General features: G+C 40.4%; 1 protein-coding gene across 3 annotated transcripts in view; it reads left to right on the forward strand.

Moving 5' to 3' along the window:
- LOC131672180 (transcriptional regulator ERG homolog) overlaps positions 1–22,940 on the forward strand; it is a 47,288-nt gene that overhangs the window by 3,825 nt on the left and 20,523 nt on the right. For all 3 annotated transcript variants that reach the window (XM_058949235.1, XM_058949234.1, XM_058949236.1), the window contains exon 2: positions 1,849–2,219. In XM_058949235.1, coding sequence (XP_058805218.1) covers positions 1,862–2,219 — 358 coding nt within the window. In that variant the 5' untranslated portion in view covers positions 1,849–1,861. The remainder of the gene's footprint in view (positions 1–1,848; positions 2,220–22,940) is intronic.

Genomic DNA, 22,940 nt, shown 5'->3' on the forward strand with positions numbered 1-22,940 from the left:
TATTTCTCGTGAAGTGTGTGACTATAAAGTGACGTGCAACGTGGCTTTTAGCGACGAAATACGATTTGTTTACGTGCGTGAGCTCATCAACGAGATTGAAAATTTTATCAAAATAATAATTCCAATTGATTCACAACAGGATGCAATACGTCCACCAAGTATTTTATCAAACTGTGCTCATTCAACCATGAAAAACATAGAACTTTCGTTAAATTGTAACTGAGCGTTCAGATTAAAAAATAATCTAATTTGACAGATTGACAAGGGAGAAAACGATATTGTTAACTACAAAACAATCATACGCACTGTAATTGAGTCGTTCAACTGACAGTAAAAAATAGTCGAGTGATATGTTTGTAAACTCGCGAATAAATTACTTAATTACAACGCTAGTAGCAAATCATTAGATAACGTTTGTTTTTACGATCTCATCCGTTCAGAGACATATAACGTATCTTTTTACTAGAAAAAAAGGCAATTCACAAACATCTCCACGTTCGACTCAAGTGATATCTGAATTATACCTTTTTCAGTTTTATTCGTTCGTTTCTGTACGAACGACGCTATATACGTTCTTTTGATATACTATGTCGTGTGGTGTGTTCGCCGGCTCTAATGATACAATTACATGCGTGCGCGCGCGATCTACAAAATGTGTAAACGTTGAAAAAATTACACACGCATACTTGTGTTATTTGAGCGCTCTTAATAAATGCTTCTCGCTGATCTACACGCCAGGAATTATAATTTGCGTATCGTGTTTCCCTTTTTTAATACATTCGCAAGCTTGAAGTTATGTTAATTTCAATCGGTGTTTTAGGTATTACGATTTTTTCTACGTGAACGTAGTATATTTGGATCATTTCTATCAATTTTCTGTACGTTATAAATTCTGATTGGTGATTTATTCTTACAATTATATAATTTATGTTATAATAAAAATATGTGTAAGTTAGCATTGTTAACGCTAGGTGATACTAATTATTATTGATAAATAGCAAACTCCATCTTATATTAATCATGATCATTAAATGGTTTCTAAAATCTTCCTTAAAAGCAATTGAATCTCTACTCACATTCCGGTTGAGAAACCAATTCTTTTCATCTGATTGAGAGATTGCTTGACTTTGAGAGAATCTAGAAAGACTGGTTCGCGTAATCTCTAAAAAAAGTTCATTAAAACTTTATTCACAATAAAAGATAAATAAATACATTCAAATATATAGTAATTTTATTACAAATCTTGTGTTTTCTCAACTTCTTATTTTTGATTCTTCAATATTCGATCAATAAAATGGCGTTTTTTATTCAGCATGTAATCAGTAATTCAAAAATATAGCCCGCCCATGCTCCCACTATGCACTCACATAAACTCAGACATTTTTTTAAATGATGTATGTAGTCGTGCGATACCCAATGAGGACCGTTTTGAATATTACTCGTCTTTGAAGAAAAAAAGAATTCATAAAAACTAATAATTATGGAAACAGTGTAACATTTCGTACAAAACTTCACAAAACAAGTACAAACAAAGATATAAATACCAGTCTGGTACACCGTTTAAAGATAAAATTTAATTTTTTGATAATCAACTTAACAACATATCTACTTTTTCTCAAGTTTCAAACAATAGACAGTTCAGAGAATATTCTCTGATTCATATTATAATTATTTGTAATAATTAATTCATTATTTTTCTGACTGAAAAAGTAATTCCTAATAAATATGAATTTTTTAAAAGCTAGCTGTATGAAAAGTTGGTTAACCCATCGCGCCCGTCTCTATTCAATTAGACACACAATTCAATTGTAATTATTGACCAAAATTAAAAAAATCTATAAATTGCAGGGGCGCTTTGGTGATGTACGACAGCGCTAGCTGTTCGTACGCAGGTGCGCTCGACTTAAAAGGAGCGGCCGGTGGCGGCGGCGGTGGTGGCGGTGGAGGCGCGACCACAGCATCGGTAAACGCGACAACAGCAGGAGTAGCGGTGCAAAGTGCAAGTACACCGTCGAGTAACGGAGTAGCCGTGGGTAACGTTAAGCAGGAGAATTGGCCGTATCGCGGTCTCAGCTGTGGCAGTACATTCCAGCAGCTCAAACAGAGCGTCGAAAAAGCCAAGCAGGCGCTCGCCGATCGCGGTGGCTATTTGGCTGGTGCTTTTTCGCCGCCGCCCAGAGCTAACTCTTCCACTATTTCACCGACTGCGTCCATCACAGGTGAGCGTTAGCTTTTATATTTTTACGTTTTTTCTTTTCTTTTGACATGTAACAAATGTATTCCACGCACATTTATATCTATACATTTTCCGATTTACATGTTTTTGAAGTACGGATAAAAGGTGTGAGATGGTAAGTCGTTCTTGCCTCGAAAGTGACCTGCCGATCGTACGCAGTTTGTTTGAATTACAAAAACACATGAACGAAATCACGAGGCGCAAAACTCGAGCGATTACTTTAGGAAGCCATAGATACAATTTCTTATGCATTTGTTATAAAAAAAAAATCGTGAACGAAAGAACGAATCGAGCGAAGGTAATTTGTCAGACAGAGCGTAGCTTCGTAGGAAAGAGAGGGTCGATGCAACGACGGCGAGTATCCGCCTCCTCTCGATGTCGTCGATTTCCGATTGTTTTTTTTAAAGCCAACTCCCAGCCCCCTCCGTCCTGCCTCCCTCTTCCTTTTCGCGCACCACAGTCGAGAGGCATTAATTACTCCCCGGCAGGCGTGAGGACGTGTACATCACGTTATCGTAGCTGTGTTGGAGCGCGACGATGTGGCATCTCTCTCGCTTGCTGAAAATTCATCTTTCGACGTGCAAGCGTTTGACGCGCTAAGTTATCGGGACTTGGAGATCTCGAAATGTTCGATGATTACGATCGCGACATGAAAACGCGATAATCAAAGTCCCTTCGCGCATCGACGTTCGCGGAAATCGCGCAAAACGGGATGGATAATAAACGCATCGAGTACGCGTAATCAATGCAACGGAATCGCTGCCGTTGTGCGAGCGTTGGCAGTATCTTTTGGAGAGATGTAAAACGGACAGTATAACGTGGAAGCGATTTTCATTGCTCGGCGTGCGCGAGAGGGTGGGAGAAAGGGACATAAAGTGGACCTCCGATGAATAAAGCATCGCGATGCGCCGAGCCAGAAAAACAATCTATATCCCGACAAAGCTGAAAGGTCAACGTCGCGTACCGGAAAGTTTTGAAAACACTATTTCCGCCGATAACTTTTTCAATTACTTTTTCTATCGTCGGTACCCTTCTTTTCTTACTTGTTTGACGAAGTGATGATCGATGGAAGGGGTTAACTTATATTTTAAACGTGAGCTCAGGAACCTTGAAATTGTAAAATACAAAACACCTACTTAACCTCAGTCATTGCGTACAATATGTCGAAGAATTACGATTGCATTTAAAAAAATACACGTTATAAACTTGCTATTGGCAAATCTGATAACAAATGATTCCACGTGAATTTAAAATAATGATATTTGCGACAATTGATTTGCAAACTTGTCCTAAATTCATACTTTTCGCAGTCATCGTTGTACACGTCACTTTCGAAATTTCAAGCTCGCCGCAGACGCGGCGTCCAAGAAAACTTCGTCGCAGAAAAATGTATCCCACGTCGCTTACAAAACGCCAAGGTATACCTGGTGACATTAAGAGAGGTCCTTTTAGCAAGAAAAGTACCACGTATGCGTGAAATACAGATAAGCGAGATGAAACGGCAAGATGGTGGGTATGTTGGTTTGAGCCGAATGATGGCGGCGGCAGAGAGGCTGCTGCAGAGGTGGGTTTAGCCGCACGCCGTGCGTTCTATCTCGCTCTGTCTCGGCCGGTATCCATGACGACAGACCCAACCCCCACCATCCCTCCGGATGCACAACAGCCAGAGAGCGAGAGAGAGAGAGAGAGAGCAACCCTCCCTTCGCCGTTGTGGGATATCGCACCCTCTCTCTCGCTACTTTTTTCTCGTCTTTGCCTTTCCGTTTCTTCTACACTCTCTCTTCTATCGCGAGGGCGAGAGAGAGAGAGAGAGAGAGAGAGAGAGAGAGAGAGAGAGGATGTACACCTAGTTAGAGTCAAGCGAGGATTGCTGCGGGATTACAAGCGTATCTGAGCCCGCCGCGCTGCCGGGAGACGAGCAAAGCTTGCGAGATCTTTAATCTTTCTCGCTTTTCTACGAAGCGAGAGAGAGAGAGAGAGAGAGAGGATGCTGCGATTTTTCTTTTTTTTCTTTCGACGACGATTGTATCGATTTTGCTGTACTCTCGTAGAGACATTGTTTCAAGCTTGTAACGGATATGGCTTGGCGTTTGAGTTTGCGATTCGGCGAGAGTAGTTGTATTGATTTCAACTACTTATATTGCGTTCCGAGCATTTTAACATTGGAAAAAGAATGTTTATATCCGTTATCATGCACGGAAATAGAACATGACACACCGTGGACAAAAGAGTGGTAACGCGCTAAACTTTTTGCCATATATACAATGGACAAAAATAAATCGACAAAGAAGCCAGTAAACGCAATGGTTATACAATTTGAATTCAAATCTAAAAGTGTCGCATTTGACACTGTACTCTTATATCAAAAAGTTAGTAATTCTGTAAAAAAGCTCTACAATCGGGTTTCGTCGAAAGTCGGGTCACGATAAAAAAAATAGCAATAGACAAATATAAATGAATTAACAACGAGACCATCATGTTCATGACAAATTTCATGACAAAAGTTTTACATAGCAATGTAAACACAACAGTACGTATAGTATATGTTTGCTTTCCTGATCGATGTTTGCACTGAGTCAACAGGCATTTGATTCCATTATACCTACATTAGACATCAAATTACCTATATTCAAATATTTTCTATTATCATTCCTATTTACGACTATCCGTTTTTATTATTGCCAAAACCGATCGTCTTCTATAATAAATGGCCCTCCATGCATTCACACACAAAAATAAAAGTAGACACCGCAAGTCATATCCATTTCTAACGCTCACTTGAGTATCCCACCATCTACATAACACTGATCAGGTATTAGCATTTCACATTGGATAATACCACCAGACAATCAACATACTACACACCCCTCGTGCGAGTTCATCCCCGTCTCTTAGACAAAACTGCTGTAGCACGTGTGATTCGATACGCGCGTGGCCAAAAAATAAAGTCGACGTTCTTAATAACTCATTCTGATTCGCGCGAAAACCTCTTATAAAATACAATGGGCGTAGTTTGCTTATTATGTTACAACTTTATTCCCGTAATCGTTGACGAAACGCTTCTTACCCCGTAGATTCCCACGCTTTTTTGCGGGCTGCGATCGATATATATACGTCGCGTACCAGATTTCGAGACAGGTATAAGAATATATAAGGATATAAGTCTTTTGTGCGTTGCACATCTCTCTCCCTATGCGAAAAGGAAACTACGCGCTTGCGTGCTTTGTATTTCAATGTAAACGCTTGCTGTCACGTATACTCGTGGGCTATCTGAACTTGAACTTAAATTTAGGAATAGTCCCGAGTTTTCATTCTTTCATAAAAATATTCAGGTGCCGCACACATTGAAACGATAAACGATACGAAGCTAGGATTTTTAACGACAATGCCTGACAAGCAAACTGTCGCGAGAAAGTTGATTATTACAACATCAAAGTCGGCACGCTCTCACGCGCGCGATTACACGGAATAATAATCGCAGGCGAAGCGAGGAGATAGACGATAAGTCCACACGTACACTATACACGTTCGGTAGCCCATCCTCGACGATGATATGGCATTAAAAGGTCGTGCGAAGGGAGGTCGACGCGTTGATAATTGCCGGTATCGGTTAACCCGGGGGGATGGCCGCCAGCGACTCTCTCTCTCTCTCTTCTTTTTCAACGTTGCTCCCTTTTGCAGGCAGAATGCTACAAAAGACCAGCGCAACGCACCCCCTCTTCGCTTCCGTTGTGTCCTTCTCTCTCTCTCTCTCTCTCTCTCTCTCTCCTTCGCTATGCGTGTGTGTCGCTCTTTTTTGTCGTTGTTGTTGTTGAGAGGGTGGAGGAAACGCTCTTTTGCGAGATGTATTCTTCGGGTCATCGTACCTCTTGCATTGTGTTAAATACTTTTTTTTAATCTTTTTGTTGACTGAATTGAACGTGTAGAAGAATCGTTTTCTGCGCAGATGGATACTTTTTTATTTTTACAAACTAAAGGTTTTAAAGGTTACAGGCTATAATTACTATGTAGAAAAATTAGAACGTAAAAAAACAACAAATTTTTAAAATATAGCTTTTTCATTGTTTTTTCTAGTTTTCACTTAAACTATAATAAGATATAAAAATCACAACATTGAAGTTACCAATCACGATGATAGGTACGCTAAGCATACAATATTCCCTTAATAAGTTACGTCGAGTACATAATGTATTAATGAATCACGTGAAAAGACTTAAAAGTGTCATCGTTTGGCTAATGATTTTTAACTTTCATACAGATGGGATAGCTATATTTATTCTGACTTGTACAAAAAATTACCTCTTTTAGTAAATGCAACAACAAAAATCATTACATAAAATTCACATTCCCACGCAACCAGCAGAACATGGTCAACAAACTCTGTGACCCTTATCGACACATCATGGCATACTTTTCCATCGTTACCCTCCCTTTTGTAAAAAATCGAAAGAAAGGCGCCAAACATCTCCCACCGGCAATTACAATTTACGAGCAGAAGCATCATCTCCTAAGCATCGTGAAAAAAAAATAAAGGGTAATAAAGACCGAGACGAAAAGACTATAATAACGAAACGCGTGTGTATGTGTGGGATAAAGCATAAGAGAACAAGAGAGAGAGAGAGAGAGAGAGAGAGAGAGAGAGAGAGAGCGAGATAGAAAAAATCGAATGAGACAAAGGGAGAGTAGAGAGTAGCATAGCCACGCGCCGGAAGCGGAACCGAAGAGCAGTCGCGTGTCCCCGCCGTTACCAAACGGAACTATCATGATTAGTCACGCGGGAGGGGGTTGCCGGTGTATGTGTGTGTCTACGTGTATACGCTTTTCCCAGCAGCCGAAGATAGTGCTTTCAATCAAAACGTGTATGCAAGCGTGTGCGCTGGAGGCGCGATACGCCTCGCTAAATTCAAAAACCCGAGAGATAGTGTGGAGTTTCTTACGTAAAGTGTCGATGACTCTCGGCTAACTAATTTTTCGTAATTTTAATTTTCGTTTCGATTTATCAAGATGCGATGAATCGATTGCAAAACGATTCAACCACAGACGAACGATACCAGCATCATTTCGTATTCCAGTGAATCTTTGCGCGGAGCGACGTTAATCTCCCATGTCAATTATTATTCTTGTGCCACGCGCTCAGCGCGTTTCTTCCTTTCTTTTATTACCCTTCGGGACTTTTTCATGCGCCACTTTTGCTCGAACCTTATATACGCGATCGTTAACGTCGATAAATCATTCGCCTTTCTCGTTCTCCAATTTACCGACGCTACTACGAGACGGCTATGAATATTTATTTGTGTGCCGGACTTGTGCTACTTAACCCACCATTGTAGATGTGCATTTGGATGAATGTTTGTTTTGGGTAGTAGAGAGCATTTTCACTTTTTATGACTTGAAATTATTAATTCAAATAGATATATCATTTATTAATGTATTCGCATAAAGTCTTACAATTTGTGTCCCATACATATTCTAAACGATTCGTCGAACCTATCCTTTCAAACTTCTTTTCTACTGCAAATCACAATTAAAAGAGGAAAATAAGGGAAATCTTTCTTTCTAAATGATTTTCAACTTATTACATGGCAAACAAGCCACTAACAATTCCTTCCACCCGATTTAGCATTTCGCTGCTCACCTTTCTAAAGTTCGCTCTTCTGGCCAGTCATTGTCTCCGTCTTCTCCCTTTACACTCCTATATACACATCACTGCTATATAAGAAAGACCGGAGAAATGAGCGTAATAATTGCTATGCCGCTGAGAGACGACAATGTGACTAAAGAGGGAGTCGAAAGATGTATTCGCGCACGGATTATATCAACTCCTTCGCGTACTGTTAAATATCATAGTGTTAATTTTCTTGGCTCTTGTGGCCAAGAAAATTAACGCAGCAGGAATGTTGCAGGAAATACTGCTTTTAGTTAAATTTTCATAATTGCAAGTTATATAATATTTATTTTAATAAATCAAAATGCAAGGAAAAACCGAATATCTTTGGTGACATCAGCATTAGAAAAATCAAATAGTTGATAAACATTCATTGTAATTGAAACGTATGAGTGGAGAATTTACTTGACGATAATGGAATTTCTCTACCGGCTGATATAGCAACTAATTCTTTACGCAAATTTCAAATAATAGAATGAGACGTGTACAGTGCTCATATTAACAATGATTCAATGCTAAAAATCATCCAACAATCTCGAAGCTTCTAATGTAAATAAATTTATTGTTCTAACGGTCATTTCACGGTCGATTTCCCTTTGTAGTTTATCAATTACACAACATAATCGCGCGTTAATAAATTTAAAAATTATCAAAAAATGAGGCAACTTTCATTTGAAATTTATTCGAATTAAAATCTCTTTCATCGCCAATTAAATTTCGCGCGCACATCCACTCGAGAAAACTTGTAAAGTTCTCCCGAATAAAGCTCAATAATAAATAAGCCATGAATCGAAATTCAAAAACAACGAACGCGTTTGAAAACTTTTCGACCACGTGGCAGCTGCGATCAGTTATCGCGGATCATTATTCATCCTCGCACGAGGCCGGCTGCCCCTTTTTTCTTTTCTTTTTTGTTGTTGTGTGCCCTCCAGAAATAGCCTCGTTAAATCTGCTATAAAGTTGGGGGCGGTGACTCGGCAGTATGACATGAGAGGGAATGATGTTTCTTATCTTGCTTATTGGTGAATATAAATATTAATCGATCTCGTGCACGCACTAGTGGCAACCGGTACGGCGTATGTGAAAAACATCAATTAACGTTGATTGGATTTGATTTGAGATTTGTCTCGAGCGATATGCATTTTTTATCATTCGTACGCTTTCTTGTTACTACTGCATGAATCTATGGGTATACTGTTTTCCTCATGATTAGTTGGAAATCGTTCTTTTGGAAATATCGAATGAATGATTTTAAATTCGTATACTTGGCAATCAATTAGTAAGATCTGCCATGAACTATTCTTTCTAATTCAAGATATTCCTACAATTTGCTCTATAGAAATAATTATAAGCACATATTCGTATGAAAGAATAGGGTTACATCATTTAGTATATATAACAATTAGATATCCGTTACATAACGATTAGAAAACTTAGATTTTTTTTTTAAATTCATTGCATTTGAAAGGTATGGATGTACAATTTAACTGGAATTAACAACGAAGGCTAAGTACAAGCCACCTATTAGCAAAATTATAGCCTACATTTTGATATCAATATCTAAAAAAAACAACTAAAATATATTAAAAATTTTCTTTACCCTTCTGAACTATTCAATTCAATTTTCATATATAATAAATCTATCTCATTCCGAAATTTCCAGCTCCCGAATCTCTTTCCGAAAAAAAGCATCTAGCAATAAATCATCATAAAGGATCAATAAACCACATTTATCTTGCGTGTTTTGCAGGCCGGCGAGTATATAGGGAAAGCCGGCCAATAAATCATATCAGCTGAGCCGATAAGCCGCTGAGCTGAGGGGGTTAACGATCATCGGTTAAGAAGATTTGGGCGTCGTTTGTCCGCAGCCGCGTCTCTGCACGCGAAAATTTTCGCGTGTCGAGACACGGCCGCGGATCGATATTCGTACAGTACGGCTCTGGCTTATTCTCGCCCGCACGCGGCTGCTGCTTCACAAAAGTTCTCCGCTTCGTCTGACTCGTGCCAGATGGCGGTATGTTGTCTCCGAGAGCAAGCGTTCCTTTCAATAAAAACTTTCTGCAGTCAAATAATAACAAATGCATTTCTTCGCCGGTGCCGATAAAAATAACACTCGATTCGATTCGTTGCATTCACTGCACTGCCAAACTCTTTATAACAAGAAAGAAACATGACAGTCATTAAATGTTTTTCATTTTCCATCATCAATTCTCTAAGAACGCTCATTATTTTACTTCTATTAATTGATAAAACGGTTGAGAAAAACAATTTGATAATCTTTCCTGAAAATGAATTTTTCATAAATTATGTTAGCAAAGCACTCTTCAAATGTAACTTTTTCAAGAGTGTTGATTATTCCTCTCATGGCTATAGGGTGAACGACGACTCTGCGGACTTAAAAAATGAACTTAGTGTTTAAAGTAACAGTAACAACAATCTTCCTTAGCTAGGATCCAATGAAAGTGTTTTCCTTTAAAAATACAGTTATAATGGCATGCAGAACAGCCAACTATCATTTAATTTGAAAGCTCGATCAGTTTTATACATAAGCACATTAACTTTATTATTTTTTAGCTACAAAAATCCGTTTAAAGTATTTCTACGCCAAACAAATGTCATCTACATTCTAACGTAGCAAACAGAAAAAAACACTAAAATGCCAAAGGTTTTACTAAAAGTCCAGTCGAAAGGCTAGAAAGATATATAGAGCTTCGTCGATCGATCAAAGAATGAACCAACCAATCGTAATGGCTGTCAAAAATGATCATCTCTTGCATCCTAACTAGTATACATATATCAGCATCACCCTCGAAGCATTTCTCATCCATGAGTCTGCGAAAAAGTCAAGTCATTAGCTACTTAATCACGCATGCTGCTTAATGTCGCGTCAACGAAGGAGTGAGCATGCATCTACTCTCCCCCTTACTATTTTTCGGTTTTTCGACAATGAGAATTTTTTTCGCGTTACACGCGCCATTGAGCTTCGCGTTCGTATGCGACTGTGTACAAAACAGAGAATGGCATGCATGTTCGCTTGTGAAGGCTCCTTACATCTTGAAGCTAATTCTTTTTTATCGGATTTTTCCATTCTCAACGTGTGTGGGAATATCATAGTTACGTTTGGATTATGAGTAATCACTGACGTACGCAATTTTTCAATGATCCATCCGTGATTGAATTTTCAATATCGATTTGTTTTCCACATAATGCTATCGTGATCCAAATTCGGCAGAAACTTTTTCAATTGTACAAGACTTATTATTTATTAGTTCTCAGTTTTGTTGTTAAGTGTTAGGTTGTATATGCCTATCAGATAATAAATCAATTGTTATAAACACAAGTATGATGGTTTTACTGCTTCAATTTTAGTCAGTTTATAATTCGATTTCAAGCTAGCAATACTTTTTAATTTACGACGATCTGATACATGCAATACTATCTTGTGATATTTTGTTGTACATTAACCATACACAAGATTGAAAATTATTTCACAGTATCGAAATCATTATTTACCAATCCCCCATGACTTAGGATTTACTCAAAATCCAAAAATTCCACCCTTTTAGAACGAAAATAATAAAAGTTCCAAAAAACGAAAAGCATCTCGCAGCCTCGTTATTATACACAGCAGCAGTGACATAAAAGACAGTAGAGTCGAGCGAAAGTGGGAGCAGGAAGGAGATATAACCAGCGGTGTTTGCGGCGTCCACCTTATATATAGTATGTATCCTCACATCGGAGAGGGAGAGAGCTGACAAAAAGGCGAGAGAATTTCCTGAAAATCCTTTCTGAGGGTCTGATTGCCATCATTAAAGTCGAGTGGACTGCGTGGAGTGCTGTGACGGAGCATAAGGGTTGCATGCTACGTCGTCTCTATGCAAGCGCGCTCGAGAAAACTGCGATAAGCCGTTATCTGCGATTCGCAAACTTCTTCTTTTTCCACTATTTCGTTCCAATATTTGTTTGCATGGAAACTTTCGGTAATAGAAGATTATTCACTGTAAATGATAAATATTTTGAATTTGAAATTATTTTAGAATGTTTTTAATGCTCGACATTTTCTGTGGATGGCTCTTCGAACATCAAATATTTTTTAACTTTTATTGTCTTTCGTATATAAAAAATAGGTATAGAGATGCGTATTTACGAGTATTTTGTGCATAAATAAACGTTGATGCTGCTCTTGTAGGTAACCATAAAGTTTTTTGAAAATTACAAGTGTTCTACAGCTCTCTAATGTACGTATAATCAAAATATAGATTAAAATAGTTCGTACATTAAGTTTATCTGTTAAACCTTCGCTTACCTTCAATATAAACTCTCTGAATTCTAACTTCAACAATAATAAAAAATCAATGAACTTTGCACTCTCGGAATTTCAATAGAATAGTATAAAATCTAAAGCTGAGAAATGGCATTAGTTGAACTTGGAAATTAAGACGCCATAAACTTGAAGTTCTCAAATTGAATGCTCGGTAGAGGAATGGGGGCGCAGCTCAAGAGTATACGAAGAAACAATAGCATAGAACTGCACAACGAACGAGAAAGAGAGAGCCTGAGTATATAGGGATGGGCTGCTTCAGTGAGACAATAGGCACTGAAAGTATATAGGGAAAAATATTGCAATTGCGAAAATAACCGTGAAAGATGCTAAAAGGTTCAGTTGTTCACTGTTGATACGATTTTATACGTCGAGCATGGAATATACATATTTGCAGCGTTACCGAGTCCTGTTTAGGATTTTTGGTTATCGAATGTATTTATTGACCGAAAAATTTTTCGGCAAAAAATAAAAGTTACGCGAGTTGTGTTAGAATATTTTTTTCTTAAATTGAACAGGATAAATGAATTTGTTACTATTCAATTGCGATTGATGACGCGTGTTTTAAATTGTAACTACTAATTTCATCTAGTGGTCTGCAACGCTAATTTAATTACAAGCAACGATATTACTTTCAACAATAGATAATTAGTTTATAGCAAAAGCTGGGAAATGAAAGGCAATAACCAAATATATTTAGTCTCAGCTACATTCACGACTTTACCGCTTAATATGTTATCAAACGTTACAATTAAAGCGAATTGTAAACGCACTCCGGTTACTAATAGCAACGAACGCTTCAATCTTGAAAAAACATACGAAATGATTATCATCTACACAACGAATGTCGCAAAATCCAGCAAGAAGCTCTCAAAAGCTCATATCTCATGACAACCACCGGCAAATAAATCCTCTCACAGACTCCATAGGTGCGTCGATTGTGTGTGTCCCAGTGTCGTTCGCGCACCGCAACCTCAGCAGGCAGGCAGTAGCGTGTCCTCACAGTGGTGGCGGCTGATCGATGTGTCGCCATGACGACGCTTCCGCCGCCAGTCATCCAGCCACCCCCATCTCCGTTTCGAACTTGCTCTCTCCTCTCGCTCTCAGTGTGTACGTGTATATCGTAGCTGAAGTCACCTCTTCTACGCATCGATTGTCTTGTCTGTCTAACCGATCTCTCACTTGACTCGGAATTTTATAGATGGAATGTGCGCGAAGAGACTTGTTTTTATCATAGATGAATGAGGAAATGAGGCTGTTCCAATTGGATTCACGCAGGTCGTGCGAGATCTTGTTTCTCGAGCGAGGAATAATGGGTTTTCAAATCGGCTCTGCTACGTCATGGAATTCAGTTTTGGTTGAAAATCTAATGTGATTTTATGAGACGAAAAAGAAGAAAAATTATATATTCGCTTGGTCGATCGACAGTGATAACTTGTTTGAAAAATATTTCAGCGTTGGCAAATTCAGTCGTCGCAGCGTTCAATTCATAATATTTGCAATTGGTCATATGTTGTAAAATAAAAATACGTTTTAAGACAATATCTCAAGCGCTTTACCGCCAAGAAGTATTTCTTATCCGCAAAACTTAATTACCAAGACTTTCAGCGAGAAAAAACAAATGCAACAGCTGCGGACTTGGATAAAAAAAATATTTCTTCGGGAACTAAAGATAAAGTCCAATGTGATTCGGCGAACAAATAAAAACTCTCCATCAAAGAGCAGCGCGGCAAGTTCCCCGATATAACTATACGCGAGAGTGCTAAGCGACAGAGTCGTTAGTGACGTTGATAAAGAGCTTAATTACACCACGTAATTACCGTTCTACATTCTGACCTAGTCTTATCCCCCTTTTCAAGCATCGAGCTTTTCTGTCAACCGGATGAAATTACTATCCGAAAAATCCGATTGAGCACTTTACGAATGCCAACGCATACGTTTTACGCACACGACGAAAGTGATCGCTTATTGATTGACTGACTACGAAGCTGCGAGTTAACTACAGCTAATCTCTGATTTGTAACGCCCAGCAATCGCCCTTCGTCTCTTGCTCTACCCCCCCCCCCCTCTCTCTCTCTCTCTCTAACACGGAATTAATATCTCGCGAGTTAGCGTCAGAGCCACCCCCTCGAGGCACACTGCCGGAAATGAGCGCGCACGGATGCCTCTACTGCTGCTGCAGAGTTCTCTCTCACTCTCTCTCTCTCTCTCTCTCTCTCTCTCTCGCTCTCTGCATTTGCTGCGATTTTTTTGCCACTTTCTTGCACAGAGAGAGAGAGAGAGAGAGAGACAGAGAGAGAGAGAGAGTTATAGGTGAAAATCTTGGTAACTAGGTTTTGGTTTTTGTGCGCAATTAATAGTTCGTTTCTATCTTGATTTAAATTAGTAAAATAGGACTTGTGTGTGAGATCATCAACAAATCAAATAATAATTTTAAAAAATCCACGTGCGTTTAGATACCTATTTAAGTAGGTCTTGTATTGCGGATACTTTTCGGACTAAACTAAATACTTGAATTTGACGCGCAGAGCAGCTAATGCCAAAAATCACGGTGAACTTTCTCAGTCGACGTTTCCTCGCGGCGCACTCGTCACGTAACGAAGAAAATCAGATAAACGCGCCCGAGGAATGCACTTGATCGTCACAAAAATGGCCGAGCCGTGATGTGAGCTCTGCCTGCTGGAGTCCCCGCGAAGATGAGACGAAATGGTAATTATCTTAATGACGTGTAGGAGCTGCTTGCAGAGAGACATAGCAAAGACAGACACACTCTCATGCGAGCGCAGGCAGGCCTGGCATCTCAATAATTGCATCTTAAACCAATACAGCAACGTTTCCGGCAAAGACGTGGGTTGCCCTCCGCTATCTCCCTTCATTTCCATTCCGTCGCCGCCATCTTCCGTTTAAGTCTGCGCCGACGACGCGACACACGCGAGCAAGCAGAAGCAAGCCGAATTTATATTATTCGCCGCTATTGGGATTATGCTTGCGTAACCCTTCGTGGTTTTCCCGCCTCCTGTTCGCGTTCTACGTAGTCGCGTTGATCGAACGATGGATAATCGACTTTACGCGACGTTTCCATTTTAATTAATATTTGGCACCGTTGATCGATACTCTTTTCCTGTGCAATGAGCGATCGAAAATCCGAAAAACACGAACACTTTTTCAATCCATTTAAATTCGCTATCAGCGACAATTCAGCGAAAAATAATAATTGCCGCAAGGAAGACGGAGGAAAAACAGGAGAACGAACCCCCGTGCAAAAGCAAGGCAAAAAGCTCGCGCAGTAATAAAGAGTATTCATTTCCTCCTCGTAGTCTCAGCAGCCAAACACAAAGCGAGCGAGCCAAGCTAATCCCGCAGAGCACAAGTTCTCGCAAACACGGCCATCAATTCGAGCATCTTCTTTGGCGGCTGTACAAAAAGATCCCCTTGTGTTACTTACTCACACCTCTTGCTGCCGCCTCCTTTTTCACTGAATATCTTCCCTTTTGACCGAGTCTACTTGCACATATCTCTCTCTCTCTCTCTCTCTCTCTCTCTCTCTATGGCCATTAATTACGTCACGGAAGAACGCATAGCTCAGACAAAGGAATACGTGTGTAATTGTACTATGAGAGAGACAGAGAGAAGGGCTAATTATCGTGAATTTGCATAGGCTCGTTTAAACGCGGCGTGACGGGATTACGACCTTGCAATGATGAGTACTCGAGGTTTCATGCCACTGTGTTCGTTGTTTTTTCTCTATGGATAGATGGATTCATCCTATATTTCACTTGCGTTGCGTTTATGTACAACTTTGTTATCGATTATTCATTTGGTTCATGTGATGCTTCATGATTATAACGAAAAATTAACATCTTTCGTCTTGTGATTGGTAGTCACAGCAAATTTCATCAACCGAAAATCACTCATTAGTATAGTACGTGGTATTAAGTTTACATTTTAATTATCATTTGCAAGGTTTTATGATTAGTGTAGAACTAAAGATATTACGCATGATCAGGAATAATGTTAATAAACTTGAGTATATTTTTGACAGAACTTATTAATAGTTACTCAAACGTAATAATCGCAAGAATTACTTGATACTGAAGGCATAAAAGCTCCCATTACGATGGAAAATCCCGAACGAATGTACAAGGTTCTAAATAGTAAGTCATCTACCCTCTTTACTTGTCTCTGTCGCCGCTTTTCCAAGCACAATGCTTTGCCATCGGGCCTTACTAGCCGTCAGCTCCTTGGCTCCTCCCTCACTTTCGCTAGCGTTTTCTTTCTCGCTGGCTCCTTCGTTGGCATGTCTACCAATGTTCAGCTTGACCCTTTGATCTTAATATTACCGTTATGAATAACCTGCAACTCCTGGAAACAAAGCTTCGCCGAGAGATTTACATCCTACAAGGAGTTACCCCCTTAAAGCTGACATTGGACATCACGACCACGGCACAATTTTATGGGCAAGAGATGCTTTAAGCCAATTGCCACCTGTTTCAATATAACTGCGATCAGGCATGTCGCTCTCCTTCGAAATATTTGCGCTCGCACAGTAATGCAATAAATACTTCACTCTGTAGTTTCATTTTGCACACACACACACGCGCACACGCACGCGCGCACACACATTTAGAGACTCATACGGACGTAAATATCCATAGCTTGCACTCGCATAAATACACAGACATGAACTTATTATAATACGTATTACGTTAACATCGTTCGCTGATTTTACTTCGGTACTTTGCTATGTAAATTCGGGTTACGATATTTTTACTTGTAACAAGACCCAATCTCTCAATGGAGCGAGCCGAAATGCCTACTGAGAAATAATAGAGGCATTAGCATATACTGAAGAAGAGACTTGGCTCAATCTTGGCTCAATCTTTGATTGAACGTTTTTAAGTGTAAAATTCCATATGCGAAATTCAGTGCCAACGCTAAACCCCTTAATCGAAAACAAAATATATCCACTATTAATATACAAGCATTTCCACAATCGATCAAAACCGTAGACACGTCACGTCGTCTAGCGCCAATATTACTTTTCCGCCGCGCGACGTGGAGAAATTACCATCATCTCTCTATCTGCATTAGGCGTGTTCCTGCAATCGCAATCATAATAACTGAAGCTACGAGTTGTACGTCTTTCCCACGATCGTGACTCAAGACCCGTGCGCGCTTTAAAGGTACAATCGATGAGGAAGCACTCGCACGCGAAATTCCTACTCAGTAGGATTGAAAGCAGTTGAGAGAGAGAGAGAGAGAGAGAGAGAGAGAGAGAGAGAGAGAGAACGGGGAATGAGGCTCTTTGCCTGACTAAAATTTTCAATCAAGGCGGCGTGGAATTTTCATCAAAAAGTTATAGATTCGAACAAAGAAAAAAGAAACGAGAATTAAAGTGTGTAGTTTACTGCATTTTGATTTGTTTGAGCTGGTTTGATGTGATCGTATCGAGATAAAAGGTAGTAAATCGCTATAATCGTAGTCTTTTCTTAGTCGAAGGAAAGATATCAAATGTCACTCAGCGAATCTTCCCAAAGCAAATCCATCTAATTCAATAACGATCCACCAAAAAGCTAAACCTCAGGAGTGAATTTAACACCGACAGCCCAGCAAATGCGTACGAAAATTCACCACATCAAAGGCCGAAAGTAAAATGCTACGACGAGCTACATGCCTTGATCAAACAGAGAGTATATGGTAATCGGCAGGACGACGACGAGGCTGGCAAAGAATCAATTGAGGGAGTTGGGCTCGTGTGCAAAGTGTAAAGTGCCGGGCGCAGCGAATAAACATGTCAGTCGAACGTGTGTTTGCGAAATTGTCCCTTTAAAATGCCTCGGGAGAGCGATAGAGAGCAAAAAGAGAGAGAGAGAGAGAGAGAGAATCTTTTACTATCATGATTCTGTCGGAAGGTTTTCATGCGAGTTGACATTTTTTTCTTCTTAGCGAATTGAAATGTTGCTTGTTGTTTGAACGAGGAAATCGTGTGTGATATCCATTATTAATACGAAAGTTTGCGATTTCCCATATCATTTATTTCTTTTAAGCCAGCAACACTTTCAAAAAGATTTTTAAAAAAATCTTCTTTTCGACATCTCTGCGCCTTGCGCTCTCGGCGACGTGTCGGCTACTTTCGACACCCACACAGTGAGCAAAACGTCCGGTAGCCACTCGCCCGCAAACCTGTGTAGGTGTATACCTATAGACAGCGCGCGTACCCGAAATGACGCGCTCGAAGGGATGGAAAAAGATAGGGGCGTAACAACGGAAAGATATCTTGCAGCCATACACGTAGGAAAAAGATGTAGGCGCAAAGGCCCTTAAGTTCCACCCTGGCTCTAACAAAGTGGCATTTCGGCTTCTTATCGTGTTACGCCGCTCCCCTCCTCTTTTCCTTCATCTTTTAACAATGGGATAATGTACTACTATTCTCTGACCACGCGTCAGATGATTGGCTTGTTTAAAGCCCAAAAAACCATCAATATCCCCCCCTCGATTACGCACGCGGAAATAATAGACTCTCTCTCTCTCTCACTCTCTCTCTCTCTCTCGGTTTTTAGCGAGCAAGAGAGTGAGAAAGAAATGAAAAGAAAAATTCTCAGAGTTATAAGTGACCGACGATGTTTTACAGTTTGGTTAAAGAGAAATATCGAGGGGTAGGGGGGAAGGGCAAAGGAAAAACTTGCTTTTGAGCTTTTATTTAAATGTCAATTAAACGTAACTATTTCTTTTACATCAAATTGCAGTTCTTCCTTCGAGCTGGATAATCATTCGCGATGGCGTTCGAAATGATCTTCAAGACACCTTTTCAATCTCAAAGAGTCTCAATGCACGCGGTAGTGTAAAATCACTTTGTTCAGATACCCGAGCTCACTCATACAAACCGCGACATCTGCATTACAAGAAATTCAATAGAAGACACACGACGGGCTTATCAGTGCGCGCGACCCTTCGGCGGATAACTTCAATTCAATTGACACTTGCATGCATACAATGCTCTTTTTTTTTGGACGGGTAGGACAAGTATAACACCACTACTTACACGCGGCTTACTTTATCTGTATCTCAGTCGGAGAGCAAGTTTTATCTCTCTTGCCAGCGGCGGCACACGGTGCTCGGATTTCAACCCCTGACCGAAAACGAGAGAGAATATAGCTATCGAATGGACATTGAACGAGGCGTGATTTATGAAAAGTCAACGTACTTGAGAGCGCGATAATTACATAATTCCCATGTAGGGTAGGGGGATAGCAGGTATCCCGCTGTGCTGGCTCGTGATCTGTTCTCATTGTGCTACGCGCGATGAGTATGCCGCGCGTTTATTTTGGATCGAGCGGTCGAGCGTGAAAATTGAGTGGCGATGCGGAGACATACGGCTTGAGTGGACTTTTATTGTGGGAACTTGTGTACACTTCCGAATGTGAGTTCACGTGGGATATGCACTGAGTGAAGGATGGGATCGGTGATAATCATTACAGAATGCATGGTCGAGTTGTCCCGTGAAAATATGCTGTTTGGTAACGTGAGAGTAAAATTATTATGGCACTCGTGACTGGTCTGAATTTCAAAAGAAACATTGATAATTTCGCTGCAAATAATTGTGAAAATTAGCGCGTCACAATAATTTATTTCGTATACATTGTTTTGAATTCCAAGAATCGGCCGGTTTCGCGTAACATCCAATTGAATTTTCTGAAATTTAAAAACGTAGCTAAATATTTAATCGAACAATCACTCAACCATCGAATTCGGAGCTAACCATCTATAAACCTTCGGAGCTAATAGTCTCTCCGATGGTCCACCGAACGAAACAACAATTTTAATTAACATCGACACTTATTGCCATTCGTCCCCGCAGAGCGTAACACTTCACTCTATTTGCCGATATATATCTCCCTAGTCCATCGGGAGAGAGAGAAAAAAGCGAGAGAGAGAGAGAGAGAGAGAGAGAGAGAGCGACAGCGATCATATGTGCGCTCGGCACGCGTACGACACGCGGCCCTGCCACGGGGCCGCATTTAACGCGCGATCGCTCTCGAGCGCCCTTTCTCTCTCTCTCTCTCTCTCTGCGCGCCATAAATCCTCGGCTGAAATTCACTTTTGTCCGATGTCTGAGATTTCTGAGTTGGTGGGAATGATTTTTTGTTGTGATAGAGGCGCAATTAGCGTGAAAAATCCAGTGATTAATGGTGGCGCTGAGGTGCACCCGGGGTTGCGCACGGTGAGAAAGAATCGTTGATAAATCATTCCCTTCGGACCGCGAGTCAATGGGCCGTGTTTTCCGAGGCAGTCGATTATGTTTTATACGCGAGCTCAAGACACCGCTTGTCGTCGATAGGTTGTTTACGTTCCATATACATTTTGCCCATTATCGAGCGGGACCACGACTCGCTATTCCACGAACGTTAAAAATAATGGTTCCCAATCTGCATACGCGCTGTAAATATTCGTCCTGCGAATGTGATACATCCCACTACCGTGCTGGTTGTATTGGTTGGCGCCGATCAAATCAAACAAACGCGGCAAATAAGCGCGATACGTATATCTCTCACGTGCCTTACACGACTAGAAAACACTTACGACCCTTTTTCGTCTTGGTTCAAGTATGTACGCATATACACACACGGACACTCGTGTGGCACTCGTTCACGCGCCAAGCGATGCAATCAGGCCGATCGACGGCTGCAGACAGCAGCGTGGCCGGGCTCGGCTCAGCGTGAATCACAGCGCTTAATTAATGCGCGACCGGGGGTCGTGAACGATAGCCACTTGCCTGCCCTGGTCTTTATTTCGAGACAGCGAGGCTGCCTTCTTTTTTTTTTTTAGCACGACGCACTTTGTATTGTTTTTCAGATGGCTGCAAAGCTTTCGATGATTATGCGTTTTGTGGAAGTATTGAGAACAACAATTTAAAAGGAAGATTGAGTTTTTAAAGCGTTTCGAGTAATGCGATTCGTATTCATTCCATAATAATGGTCATCATATCATATTATGATAAGCGCGAAGAGAAAGGTACTGCGGTTTAGCTTTCGATATCGGTGTGGATGCGTTTAACTACAAAATTTTTATAATTAAACATAAGTGAAGCGATAGATCGAATGTTTCATTCGTTAAACTACAAACGATCAATCAGAGGTAACTTTGATAAAAGACTCTCTACTGGCTTATCGATCTCGAACAAGTATTCGATCATTTCACTCGTGTATCTCAAAAATTGAAAATTAAAAGATCGTCCCTTATACTTCCCATAGCGATCCAATAATCACTCAAGAGCAAAAATCTGCACCGAAGAAGAATAAAAAAATAAGGTGAAAATGAGGAAGAGCAAAACCTCGCGAGCGAATATCCGGTTGGAAAAACGGGCATCGCGCAAAAAAAAGAAAAAACGAGAGAGGAAAAAAAATTTCCCCTTCCTTCCTTCCTTCCTCGCTCATCACTCTGAGATCTGTCCTTCTCTCTCTCTCTCTCTCTCTCTCTCTCTCGCTCGCGTTCTGGTGGCAGTGGTGGTAGTTGCCGCTGCGCGAAAGCGGCCAAATTAAAACAATTTCCTGAAGGGCGCAGGCGCTGCGCAACTCGCTCGCTCTTCGGGATTTCCAAAGCTCCGCCTACGTGATGGGGGCGTCGGCGTTGCTGCTGCTGGGGGTTTCGTCGTCGTCTGCTTCGACATCAGGAGGGCGAGTCTCTCTCTTTCACTGTATAACCGCTCGTCCAGCAGTAAACACCAACGTTGGCGAAAGGTTTTGGATTTTTTCGGTTTCCCGCACGTCGCGCCGCGCGCGGCTCCGTGCTGCCCGCAAATACATTTGCAAAGGCATTTTGCGACGCTAAGATTATGAAGTGTTCTTTGTGAGTGAATAAAGTTGGAAAAGCGAGAGAGAGAGAGAGAGAGACTTAAGGATTTTTTCGTCAGCAAAGAGAGGAGGTGGGAGCACGTGTCGATCGAGTTGATCGGCGCGGTTTTAAGGTCGGGGCCAGCAAGATATGCTGGACCTCAAGGCCAGCGGCACCACCGCTGCCGAGTTACCGCGCAGCACTGCTTTCACCAATTTATCAATGTTGTTCGCCGGTACGTTCTTTCATCAAATTTTTTACTTTTAATTCCTCTTCTACGCTCAAGATTTTATATTTATCTTACATTTGGTGTGACTGTAGTCAGAGCACCCGATCCAATTGCGACTCGCGTGTTTCACGATATTTTTGTTTTCATTCGCGCCTGCATAATACTCAGAAATAAAATGTAAATAAATTATTACGTGTAAAACATTGGTGCTTTACAGGCTAATTTACGCATTCAAATTAGGCATTTATGCCATGTGATTCAGCCGAATGAATCGAGGGGTTGGTAACTCAAGCGACGGCAACCATATTTTACTGCAACCACTGGTATCCCCTGTTTGTCAATAAATTTCGCGATCGAGATACGCCTTGTTGTTTAAATTGATGTATTGTTTCCATAAACAAATAAATATAAGATATATCAATTTCAATAGCTTTCTCAGAGTGTTAGATCAATATCACTCTTAATTTAGTGCACGTACCAGCCGATAGATGTAACGCAACAAACTTTCATTATAACTATATTACTTCATACATGAAATGATAATAAATTTCTGAATGTTATATTTAATGATTTTTTATAAATACTACATGTAAATATTTAAAAATGATTTAACACGTACATTAGATCAAGAATTAAATTAAAATTCTTAAGTGCAGTC

This window comes from Phymastichus coffea, unplaced genomic scaffold (assembly GCF_024137745.1).
Source record: "Phymastichus coffea isolate CEN01 unplaced genomic scaffold, Cenicafe_Pcof_1.1 PCOF00145, whole genome shotgun sequence".
Taxonomy (NCBI): Eukaryota; Metazoa; Arthropoda; class Insecta; order Hymenoptera; family Eulophidae; genus Phymastichus; species Phymastichus coffea.